The sequence below is a fragment of the Genypterus blacodes genome, unplaced genomic scaffold (assembly GCF_046128005.1).
Source record: "Genypterus blacodes isolate CSIRO-AG114 ecotype Tasmania unplaced genomic scaffold, CSIRO-AGI_Gbla_v1 ptg000067l_1, whole genome shotgun sequence".
Lineage (NCBI taxonomy): Eukaryota > Metazoa > Chordata > Actinopteri > Ophidiiformes > Ophidiidae > Genypterus > Genypterus blacodes.
In genome coordinates this window covers 6,082,463-6,095,127 of record NW_027466879.1, presented here as the reverse complement: position 1 = coordinate 6,095,127, position 12,665 = coordinate 6,082,463, and the positions used below count along the sequence as shown (strand labels likewise).

The 12,665-nt window shown below is 43.2% G+C and overlaps 1 protein-coding gene across 4 annotated transcripts in view; it reads right to left on the bottom strand.

Moving 5' to 3' along the window:
- Positions 1 to 12,665, bottom strand: part of lrrk1 (leucine-rich repeat kinase 1) — a 40,051-nt gene that overhangs the window by 25,978 nt on the left and 1,408 nt on the right. For 3 of the 4 annotated variants that reach the window (XM_076155410.1, XM_076155412.1, XM_076155411.1), the window contains exons 3-14: positions 7,616 to 7,806; positions 5,305 to 5,476; positions 5,038 to 5,217; positions 4,642 to 4,778; positions 4,158 to 4,384; positions 3,852 to 3,979; positions 3,493 to 3,656; positions 3,152 to 3,289; positions 2,250 to 2,362; positions 1,522 to 1,595; positions 1,042 to 1,171; positions 143 to 255 (exon numbers count right to left, since the gene is read on the bottom strand). In XM_076155410.1, the coding sequence (XP_076011525.1) occupies positions 143 to 255; positions 1,042 to 1,171; positions 1,522 to 1,595; positions 2,250 to 2,362; positions 3,152 to 3,289; positions 3,493 to 3,656; positions 3,852 to 3,979; positions 4,158 to 4,384; positions 4,642 to 4,778; positions 5,038 to 5,217; positions 5,305 to 5,476; positions 7,616 to 7,806 (1,767 nt within the window). Of the gene's footprint in view, positions 1 to 142; positions 256 to 1,041; positions 1,172 to 1,521; positions 1,596 to 2,249; positions 2,363 to 3,151; positions 3,290 to 3,492; positions 3,657 to 3,851; positions 3,980 to 4,157; positions 4,385 to 4,641; positions 4,779 to 5,037; positions 5,218 to 5,304; positions 5,477 to 7,615; positions 7,807 to 10,605; positions 10,968 to 12,665 lie in introns of all 4 variants that reach the window. The other variant, XM_076155413.1, reaches the window with a different exon arrangement.

Genomic DNA, 12,665 nt, shown 5'->3' with positions numbered 1-12,665 from the left:
TGATAAGCTTCACTTAGAACAATACTTATTTTTTTACAATCATGCCAAATTTCCCTCACGATATCGTCAAGTAGTGTGTGTATTGTAGTGTTGCTAAGAGCAGCTTTACAAAATGTTTTCAAGCTTCCATATTTAACTGTACCTTCTTTCCTGACTTCCTGAGGGACATTAGTAATATTGAGGTCTTCAATGTCCAGCTGCCAGAGGTTGGAGAGTTGGCCCAGCTCTGCCGGCAGCTCCCTGATCCCAGGATTACTGGCAGACAGCGTGGACCAAGGATACATTCATTACATTAAAGTCATTACATTACATTGTTACATCTGAACTTCACCACTGACATAGTTTGAGTAAATTACAGTATTCTGGTGATACTTGATGTTAATTTACTGGGTTGATAGGTGTACGGACCTTCTGGATCCCTGTGTTGTTACTGTCAAAGGTTTTCTGAGGTCAAAGGCTTTCTAAGGCAATAGTGAAGTTATTTGGATCTAACTAAACTTGAAGCGGATATCTAGGAAGTAAACCACTCACGCACTGGGCTCACTGCCAAAAATCTTGTTTTGGCAGCATCATGACAATGTGTGTCCGTGACTGAGAAAGTCTCACTTTTACTGCATTTGCTGCGTATATAAACAACCTAGAAACAGCTGCAGCAGGACGACAGACATCTTCCATTCCATCATTCCCATGCATTCTCCTCCAGTTACAATAAATACTTGTGTAGCGGCGAAGCTTTCGAGGAGTTCCCAGATTGTGCGGGAATGTAGGTTAAGCCTCTCAAATCTTTTTAGTCTGAGGATGACACCTACTGGGCTCAGGAAAACATTGCAACCTTTGGAAAAATTTACGTAATTATTAGTTGTCTTGCTGGTACGATTACTGACCTAAATCTGATCCTTCGTCACAATCCAACATGTGTTCCGAATTTTTATATTTATGTTCCATCACTGCACATTATGTTCTTTACAGACAGACAGGCAGAGATAGACTGGCAAACAGAGACGGAGATAGACGTAGACGGACAGGGGCAGACAGACTCACTTGGAGAGGTAGAGCTCAGTGAGGCTGTGCAGGCTGCACAATGACTGTGGAACGCTCTCCAGCTGGTTGTCATTCAGGAAAAGCACTTCCAGAGAATCCCGCAGAATCACAGGAAACTCAATCGGACACACTGCCAACACAGAAGTACACGCACTGAAACACACACACGTGCACAAAGTGAAAATACTGCTGACTGATCAAAGACTTTCATTTGAATATGAATCACATTGTGTCCCATCCTCAGATTTTAAAATTGTGATGATGGGACAAATGTGTTCTCAAAAATACTGGATGGATGGGTGGAGAGTTTCTCCTGCCATTAAATGATGATGAATTTCCCCTTTTAGAATTCTGGGTGTTTTATACTATATTTGTCACAGATCCGTGATGCATGATGCGACACAGTTAGCATGATTGTGTTGTGTTTATGAAGTATGTGTGGAGTCCATCAGAGTGATGAGCACTGATCTGTGTAGGTACCTGGGTCTTGGTCCCTCTTGTTCCATGTTGTCAGAAAGGCCAGCCTCCTGGATGTTTTTTGCCCCTCCTCTGTTCTAAAAGCGACAACAACAACAAATGCTATTAACAGAAAGAAATTCAAACCAGATGATATAGGGGACTTCTGAAATAAAGACCATAACCCAGACTGTCCACTGAGTGTTGCTGTTGCACTGTTCTTACCGCAAGTGAGTCTTTTCCTGTAGGCCAAAAGCCGCTGTAAGGTTATTACATTTTTTCAACATTGTTTTAGGGCCATAGACAACCATTCAGACTGCTTGTCGTGTGTTAACACTTGATTTCCACTAGATTGTGGCAGAGAGTAAGAACAGTAAAGCCAGACTTCAAATTTAAACACTCCACCATTGGATCTGGAGAATCTGGATAAGTAGGAAAATCATCTTCAGATAGTATATGGATCAATAGATATATTATAGATATTATAATAGATAGTATCCAGGCATAGCTGAGAGCCTGAGCAGGGCTACAAATATGCAACTACCACTAACCCAGCTACCCAAGCACTAACAGCTTGAATGGATCTTCAATAGATACAGAGCTCCATCCAGAACAGTTCAGGCATTATTGATTATTGATTTCCTACTACTTACTACTAAACCACGTATTTGTGTAAGAGAGTTGCTGTAATGTGTTTAAGCAGTGCTGAGTTCAGTATGCAGGATATTGCACATGAGTAAGTATGGACTTACTTGCCCAGCTGGTTCCTGGAAAGGTCAAGTGTCCTGAGATGGGAGCACTTCCACTTAGCGGGGGCAGGGAGTGTCGTAATGTGATTCCCACACAATCTCAGGGAGAGCAGAGCCTGAAGGGGGGGAGGGGGGGGGTCACACAATACATACACACAATTGTTATAGGATTTCCGTCTGTCTCTCTCAGGTCAGCTGACTGTGAATTGAGGAAGCAGGGGAAGTCACAAATGAAGAATTGAGTCCTTGAGTATTACAAATTTGATGGTGCTGATTTAAAGTTTCTTCTCTGTATCCAGTGACTTAACTCTCTCTAGTCGTATTGTCGCAAACACTTTCACTCTTAACAACCTCAAAACATACACGGCTAGGGGTAAACCAGGACAGATTAACCAGGTTATTCCAGCAGAAATCTAATAAATGTGTTTATCGTGTATCTCCTCGTCCAGTTTAATCAAACCATGTATTGTGTTTGGGTATTGAAGTTCTTCTTTATCATTACTTCATAGTTTAATGTTTTCTATTCACAAATGTTTTATTTTATTTAATTAACACAACAATGTAGATGTTTTAGAGAGAAAGTTATATTGTATGTGTGTATGTTAACTACATTTGGCATTTGCTTAATCCAATAAACACAGAAAAAAAATATCTTCAGCCTAAACTTGAATCATCTCTATTTGTGTCTCAGACAAGGAAGTGAAGTCTAAACTGTCCAAAACATCAACCTACACTCTGCATCAGCGCCATCTAGGGGCATTTAAGATGTGTGTGTGAGTGTGTTCCTGTTTGTGTCCAGTTTATGGCTGTCAGGTGAGCTATCAAATTCTATTTAATTGGAATCCCCATATGAAATAACAATAATTACAATCAATCATCATAATTATCCCATTCTTCTTCATTACCTCCAGCTCAAAAATGTAAGAGGGCAGCTCCTGCAGGCTGTTGTCAGAGAAGTCCACCTCCTGCAGCTGATTCCTCCAGAAGATGGAGATGGTGTTCGGAAGACTTTCGATCACGTTGGCAGAGGCTTTGCATAGTTTCTGCAGGGCAGGGAGACAAACATGTTTTAACACATGTGCTTGACCTCTATTTTACCGGGAAGTCCCATTGAGATTTATGTCCTCATTTTCAAGGGAGCCCTGGCAAAGTACAAGCATGAATGTGAACCACTGAAAACTAAAAGAGCAGATCTGACAAAATGTCAGACGCCTGGAATGTGAATATTATGCTGGTGGTTTCTTACCAGTGGACAGGCCCAGGGGTCAGGGAACAAGCTCAGTTTGTTCCTGCACACACTCAGGAAGCTCAGAGATTTCAAACAGTGCATCACAGCTGTGGGCAAACTGGTCAAAAGGTTATCAGACACGTCCAGCTCTGTCAGCTTGCGGAGCCCGATCCAGTTGGTCGCTGACATAAAAAGAGAGAAAGGCCTTAAGCTCATTGGAACATCAGGTGAAAAAGTGATTTGTTTTTGTTGCTTTGTTTCACTGGTTCATGGTTGTTTATTGCCATGTTAAGTCTAGATTAAATTGATTTTCTTACACACATACAAACAGAAATATATTATAGTAGTTCATGCTTGCAACTTGCAGTGGAACATACTGGTGGGGATGTCAAACAGGGATTTTAGCTGATTCTTGGTAGCACACAGTCTCCTGATGTTGGTCAGATGGAGAAGTCCAAGTGGTAAACTGGTTAGCTGGTTCTGAGAGAGATTTACCTGGTTTAAACTGAAGGAAAGCAAAAATGGTAGGGTGACACATGGATCACAGCGACACTTTCCACATATTTACAACGAAGCCAAGACAGCACAGCACTGACACAAATTACTCTGTTTATAATCCAATAGCGTCAGAGAGCTGCAGTTAAAAATGTCTATTTTTCAGGGATTCTACTGGACACCAGTACCTGGTGCAAATGACCTCTTGGGAGCTGTGGGCAGGCGGAAGCTCCTTCAGCTGGTTGTTAGAAACATCCAGAGACTGAAGGTGGATGAGACCCCATGGAACGACAGAGGGCAGCGCATTCAGGCTGTTGGAAGACAGATCCAAGTGGGTGATACGAGAGGAGACATCCATAAACCAGTCCAGCTCCAGCCAGGGCAGCTGCAGGCCACTCCAACACACACTGAGAACCTGCAGACAAACATGCTGAGATGAAATGAAGACAGAAACTGGAGTACAAGATGGCCACAAGTATCTACAGAATGATACAACTTACAAAAAACAATGTTAATAACCTTGTTTGGATGTAATGACCTACAATTAAGACGATTTGTCTTTTAGGTACTGGCAGAGGAGGACAGTGTTTTTGCACTTTAAAACACTGCAAACACTGAAAATATGTCCACTTTAAACGTCTGAGTAATGCCATGAGTATGTCGAGCACAGACCTGCTCTCCTTCCGTGCTGGACGTCTCCTGCAGTTTGGTTCTGAGGAGCTGTTTGCTGAAGACTGGGTGGTCCATCAGGGTGTACGAGGAGAAGCCTGCACCGTTCTGCAGCAGGAACCAGGCGATCTCCTCACTGCCTGCAGCACAACACACACACCAGCTCACTACAACACATCCTAATCTTCATTACTGGTATTACACATTTTTCTTTGACTGCATGTCTTTGAATAAGTGACTTTATGTCTAAAGTACCTTGAGATTTTTGTTGTGATTTGGTGCATTAGAAATAAAGTTGAATTAAATTGGATTGAATAATAATAATCTGTTCTGTTCTGCTCTTTTATGCGTGTAGTTTTGGTTTGGATGATGATGGAACTGCAGCATTCATCCCATTACCTGCTTGTGCTGCAGCGTACAGTGGCAGCCTACTGATGACGGCAAAGTCCTCACTGTGGATGGCGCAGTCCTTAGCGTCCGCATCGTAGCCGAGGACCAGCAGCCGGACAATGTCCAGATGCCCCTGCTTGCAAGCTGTGGCCAGCATCCAGTTCAACAGATCTCTCCTCAGACAGGGACCTAACACACACACAGCTTACCGATATACATCCCATTCTCAACTAAGGGAGACTTAATAATAAGATACTGCACTCCAATTCTTCTTACCAGGCACAGAATCCAGCAGCTCTCTGACCAAAGGGGCGTGGCCGTACAACGCTGCCACAATGCCTGGGTGACTGATGGTCGGCTCCTGGGGGACAGAGACGTGGGCATCTTTCAGGAGGTAGCGTGCACCCAGCAGGTCACCGTGCTGAGTCGCCACACACAGGAGACGAACCTACATCAACACAACCACAGAGAGAGAAAGGGCAGCAATGATCAATGACCTTTACCAAATAATAGCAAAGGTATTAACAGCAGCCCGATGAGGACCCTGAACTATGGCAACCTTTCATGTTTTAGCCTGCAACAATCCACAGCAGTGAGAGATGTTCCAACTAACTGCGATACATGACACCTTGATGCCACAATAATGCTGACAAACCTGCTGACAATACATTATACATCTAACACATTTTCACATTATGGATTTAATTTGACACAAATGTAATACTAATAACAAGCTTCTGTTGAGAAAAGCAGTCCTGTTGTTGTTACTCTGCACTAGCCCAGCAAGTAAAAAATTGAAGCAGAGATTGTTTTACTTTAGCTAGCTACATAATGGCAACCTTTAGAGTTATGAGTGTGAAAAATGCTGCAGTGAATGGGACGTCTTTCAGAATGTTAATGTCTTGTAGCTTTTCCATTTGTAAACTGCACACGTATTCTTGTTGGATAACAGCAAGATGGCAATTGTAGTAATTGTGCAATGCGAGCTAGGAATGCTGACAGCATTAAGCGCAGTGATAGAAAGTAGCTCAGCAATGTGAAGCAGCAGAAAACACTCCAGATGCCTAATGAACCTAGAATGCTGCTGTTGACCAATCAGCAACAGCAGCAGCAGTAAAATAAACTTCAATGAATACTTTATCAGATGAACGTATTTCTATTATGACAACAGGCACACCTTTAAACAAGCATCAAATCAAAAATACAAGCCACGTTCACAGTGAGTCGCACTGTCACGCCACTGGTTTCTTCGACGTCTTCTTTCTGCTTTAGTGTCAATCGAACTCACCCACTGTGAGCTGGGCTGTGATTGGATGTGTGACAGTAACTTACACATTAACAAGGCTTAGTTATACTATATAGTATTTGTTACTTGAAGTTCAAGCTGCTTCCTGAATGAACACTCACATTTCATCAGGGTGTATGTTGTTGGACTGGTTTTTCAGGTTCAACAGAGGCGAGTTAAATGTTTGTAAAATGTAAATATTCTTCCATCCAAAAACTCAGATGTGAAATGTTAACACATACTATTCAGACTAAAGCACAACCATATGAGGTCGTGGGAACAGAATCTGTGGTTAAATCTTGGAAGTTGGGGTTTATCCCTGTAATAAAATGCCCTTCATTATTTGTGAAAAATGACAATGTAACCCTTGTTTGCAGGAATTGTTACGGAATAGCTCACTATCATACTGTCCTATATAGGAACGCCTTGAGGCTCATTCATAGAGATTCCCTAACAATACCAGCTTTCCATCACCAAAGACTGCCAACACAACAGCCAGGTCAGCGTGTTACTGAGCTGCCACACTTTATACTGCTTACTGCTCTGGTGTCAAAGGAAGGGAAAGTGTCTCCCAGGGAAAGTTATTCTTTTTACGGGGAGGAGATACACAGGCGATTCTGGGCAGCACATGTCAGTCCTGTCCGGTGAAAATAATAATTACTGTAATGCTGTAGGAATGCTAATGCAAGAGTTTCCCTGTTGTTATTAGGGGAAATTCCCGACTCGTTTGTGCAACTCACCTGCGAGGTGCTTTAGTCCACAGGTATGCCTGTTATCTAACCAAGGAGGAGGAGAATTCTGACAAAGGCCCTTGAAGAGAAGGGAATGGGGTCCATGCAGTGTGATAGAACACACATTTATTGTTGTATGACAATGTGTTTTACGAATAATTTACCCAGCATGCTAAAGAGGAAATATTGTGATAAAATACAAAAGAGAGGTTGGTGATGTTATTGAAAAGGGGAACGTGATTATGTGATGCTTTGTGCCCTGACACATAGCAAACACAGAAGCAATTTTTATTTTTTTCAGTCCAACCTTTTCACTCTGGGCTATCTGCACTTTAGTAGCATGTTCCAAAAAGGTTATGGACAAACTTGGTGGACATGTGATGTCACTACTGATGGGATGGAACTGGACTTGGTAGTTTGCGCATGTGTGTTATCATGATCAATAAGCTGTTAAATTTTACCGTTGTAGTCATAAGAAGAAGTCATAATTGGACAAATACTCAAACCTGAAGTATCATGCTTCATTTCAGTGGTGGAAATGCCTCCATCGAGTGGAGTTTGGCATACTCACCCCGTCGATGCGAGGACTCCCCGTGCTGCACTCCATGCAGCAGGCTTGTTGGATCAGCTCTCTGGCAGCGTCCCTCTCTCCAGCTTCATAAGCTGACTGGATATCCTCCAGAGTGGGAGAAGGCGTCAGCGAGGAGCCCGGACACGGGCCCTCCACCAATGATGCCTTTGCTCCCATTTCATCTCCAGCGCCTGGTAACAGAGAGGGAAGAAGAAAAACGGGAGAAGTGTGGTGAAAGAAGGTTAAAAATATGCCCAAGGGAGAAGGAGTGAGAGCTCTACAGCCAATCAGATCACACGGAGGCTGCAGGAGGAACATGAAGGTCCAAAACATCGTCTTACCGCAGCCTTGTTAGCAGACGTACACCCAGAAGGTGGCCTTATTAAAGAAACCTCTCATGTTGTGGATTGTCGTACAGACTTCGTGATTGTTGTACAGCCTGGATGCACGACCTCTCATCTGAAAGGCTTTTTCAGTTCTGGCAGACTGGTGGGGATTGGTGGGGAGGTTTTAACCTCTGGAGTTGTAGTCAGGGTCGTTGATACTCCTGATTAGTTATAATCAGGTTTAGGTATTATCTAGGTATCATTTAAGTATTATTAGTTAGGTATAATCAGGTTTGATGATACTCCTTTTTGTTTGTTGTGACGATCGTCATTGAATTGATTGGAGTTCCCTGTCCCCTCCAATCATGTGTGGATAATAACTTCAGTCCTTGGGGTCCGCCTTTCTGCTGTAACAATGTTTATTAGAGGCTGAATGATTGTTCAGTCTCCTGGGGAGAGATAAGAGAACAAATGTATGTGGGTGATAGGTGGTGTCGTAGACCAGTCTGCCAGAACTGAAGAGATGAGAAAGGGAAACGTCTTCAAGCCTTTAAAAGCAAGTCCAGTTGATTAACTTTCCTTGGATTGAGTGAAGTCGTTAGACGCGGGAAAATACTGGAGTAATCAAACTAATGAGTGAAGTACCGATACGTTTGGACTGAGATGATAATCAGGCCTTCTACTTGTTTGCTAAATAAATTCCATAATTTCCATGGTCTGAAAAGTAAAACAACATTGCAGATTGCTTGTTGTGGTACATTTGTCTGTATTGTCAAGATGACTCCAGCGAGTCGCAGCCAGCTTGATGTCATCAGGCAAATTCGTAATCCATCGATAACAGGGAGTCATAAGAAAACAGAGCATCAAGCTTCTCTTACCCAGTAATAGAGCTTCATGGCCTGCATGAACAGAGGGGCAGAGCTGGAGGTCTGCTCTACTCGGGATCAGACTGCTAGAAGCCACCAGAACTTCACTAAGTAATCTCATATTTATACAAACACCGACATGAAAGCAACTTTTTACTTTGTCTTTGAGTGTGAAATTGTATTTACCATTTCAATTCAATTTTCTTCAAAGTTTGTCTGCTTAATCAAGACGTACACAATACTACACAAGTGTGTGTGTGTGTGTGTGTGTGTGTGTGTGTGTGTGTGTGTGTGTGTGTGTGTGTGTGTGTGTGTGTGTGTGTGTGTGTGTGTGTGTGTGTGTGTGTAGTTTTTAACTGTTTAATATTAAAAGCTATGCAATCACAACACCGCAAATCCCAAGAGCCCTGGGCTCAGTGTCGGTCAGATTGTTATTCATTTTCACCAGTTTCCTCATTCTGTACAGCTGAGCTGCATGCATTTACTGCAGTGGCTCTGCGTTTTCTATGAATAATTAAGACGGAGAAAGTCAGACTGCAGAGGCTACATGAGAAATCCTGAGGGAGCGAAACCATTAGATGACCACGTGCTCCCATCCCACATCAATACTCGGATGAGATTGAACTGAGAAACTGAACGAGAGGGACGAGGCAGAGCACAGAGAACATCTAAAAGCCCCCCCGCTAGTCCATCTGGATGAGATGCACATGAATACGGCCAAGTTTAATCATCTGATGGTGTTATGCAGCTCAACTCTGAGTATGCTGAACTTCGCACCCTGGATCTTTCGATTTCAGCGTAAATCCCACTCAGGTCACCAAGTCTGTGTAGTCAATTACAATTAAGACACACACACACGCACTCTTATTGAATTTGATTTCTGTGTTGTTTGGTTTGTGTTTTGCTGTGCGATTGTGTTTCCGCTGTCTTTTAAACTTTATGGTACTTGCTTAGCTGCTCATCTTGTGCCCGGACAACTTTTGAAAAAGAGGTTATTTATCTCACTGGGACGTTTCAGGTAAAGCAAATAGAAGAGTAAATTTGCAAAGCCAGACAGATGGGGCTTAGTTATAAAGGCAGGTGACGTCTCCTCTGGTTAGGCCGTACCTTATCTACTCTATCCTGCATACAAAATATATAAATAGATCTGTCCATCATGCAGACAGGCTTGGGCTCTCAAAGCACCGGCTTGCTCACAACCAGATCACTGTCACACGCGATGTCCTGTCACCACGACCACATAACAGCCACTAAGTCTTGTTTCTTGCTCTGCGGTGAAACAAACACACCTGGTGTTGTCATCACTTCCATCTTTTTACATATAAAAAACCATTCCAACAAAGATCGTGTAAGTTTTTTCAAAAGTAAAAGTAAAATAGTGCTGTCGCGCAGTGTGGTCAAGCATAGAGTAAAATGGAACGCTCCGATAGAACTCTGGATCAAAGTTTCAAGCCCATAAACAACTTAGCACTAAAATGAGAAATTACATCTAAATACAGTTTGCTTTTTGTTTGTTAATGAGTGCGCGTTGCTCGAGTTTGTCATTCAGTGTGCACAACACCAACGTGACTCAAGATGAAAAACTTGACGAATTGACGCGTTAAGGTATAGAATGTCAACGTAGCTGCTGACAGCGTTACACAGTCTGTTGTGATCAGAGTCACGGTGCATCACGTCACTCGCATGGCCCTGTGACACAGACAGACAGGCGAGCAGTCAGGACAGTCAGCTCGACATGTGCACCCTGAAACAAGGCTTCAGTCGGGGGGGGGGGGTTGGCTCCTCTTTGCTGACTAACCTGCTAGTACCAAGGCAGCGACTCCTCATCTTCCTCCTCCCTCCTCTGCCTCTGTCATATCTGAATCCGCTGGCTTTTTTCTTGTTGGTTTCCTTTCGGCTGCTGCTTGCTTTCTCCCGGCCCCCTGAGCCATCCTGGCTCTGCTCACCGGCTCCTCAACCTCCTCTCCTCCGCCTGGCTGAGGAGGGAGGGAGGAGGAGGAGGGACAGGGGATGATGCTCTTTTGTTCGAGGGCCACTCTCTCTCTTTCCACTCTCTCTCTCTCCCTCTCCCTCTCTCTGTCTGTCTGAGCGGGTGTCATCTTACAATCTCAGTGGACTTCATATCAATGATCGCTCTCTCACAAGAAGACACTCAGCATTCTGGAAAATACATTTGCTCACCATCAAACACTGACTTAGACGCAACATTTACATATTAGTGACAAAACCTGAGATGCTGTTTCAGGGCCATGTTCAGCAACTCATCCACACTAACGCATTAAACTGGCACTTTCAACGTCTACAAACGGAGCTTTTAGAAAACAAGCAAACAAATCTGATATCGACAGCTTGTTTCAGCATAGACAGAGCTTTCTGAATACGCCAACTTCACACAGTTATACTCTGGCTGTGGTGGATGATTGTGTTGGGCTGATGTTCTCTGCTTTGATGGCTTGTTTGCTGTGAAAGTTGGCTTTTATATAACACACATGACCTCAAGAGAGAAAATGCTTTATGATCACAGCTGCTAGATTGTGATGAGGTCACAAACTACACAAAGAGCTGACATTTTTGATCTGTTGTCCCTAGGCAGGTAGACAAAACAGTACTGCAAAAAATGAAAACACTCCATAAAATGGTACCAAGACATAAATATGACATTGGGATCAATCTGAGCCAAACGCTGGTGGTCACATGTGTCAACTGACTTGAGCCAAAGCTTCCAGAGTGTAATCACTGAGGTTACAGACTTTCACTTCCTTACTACTTTAACTGAAAAGCAACCATCGGCAGTGCCCGGTCAGCCCGGCCAGGAGAGCTCATGACCCCCCATGACATCACTGCATATCATCATGAATACACAGAAGAAATAGAGCAATGTGTCACACATTAGCCTCCATATCTTAACAAAACCACCAAGAAAAAGCCAAGACTGTGAAGATAGCTGAAATATCTTTTACATTATACATTTTTGACTAGATTAATCCTGTCAGTGTGTGTGTGTGTGTGAAGCGACAACGCATGTCTTAGCCCTCTATCAGTGCGTACAGAGTCAGACAACGATTGTTTGTAGGATGTTTCAGTTCTCTTTTTGCTAAATTTAAGCAGCAGTGTACATTTCAATTTCCACTTTTCATTTGCACAAAACACCTCCTGTACCAACACATCGCAGCTACATGTTCACTACAGCTCTCCATGCCCGCTTCTGCTTTTCTGCGTATCTATCTGACGTATATGGCGGCCTCTTTCCATTTTTTATGGGTTTGAACTGATTATATAAATTCAGGTCAGCCTGATTCACAGCTACACATACAAACTCACACAAAAATGACAAAGAAGAACTATATTTCTGCATCACTGGACCTCATCTGATCTGCCACATATGAAGAATACATGTGGGACAAAAATTACCTGCCTGTCTGCCTCCAGGACAGCAACCCTGACATGTAGGCACTTGGCTACATTCCCCCACGACCAATGTCTCTTCTAGCCTATTGCAGCTCAGGTTTTCCCACAAAAAGAAATGTGAACTGGGTCCACTGGACTATCATTTATTATCAATCTGACAGTTTTGTGGGCCACATATTTAAACAGTTGTATGGAAACGCCAGCAAATACTTACTACTCAACCTAACTACATAGTTGAGGCAGGAGATTCCGATAATGACAAACACATTGGCATCGGCAGACCTGATTCTAATTTGCACTTTTTGCTGTTTACGTGTTGACGCAGCATACCGGACACATGCCAGACATGGGACTAGAAATCAATTTCTGATGATGCACATAGAAGCAGACTGCAGTGAGGCAGTGGCACAGGATTTATTAAGGAGGGATGAAGGGGAAAAGGAAGAAATG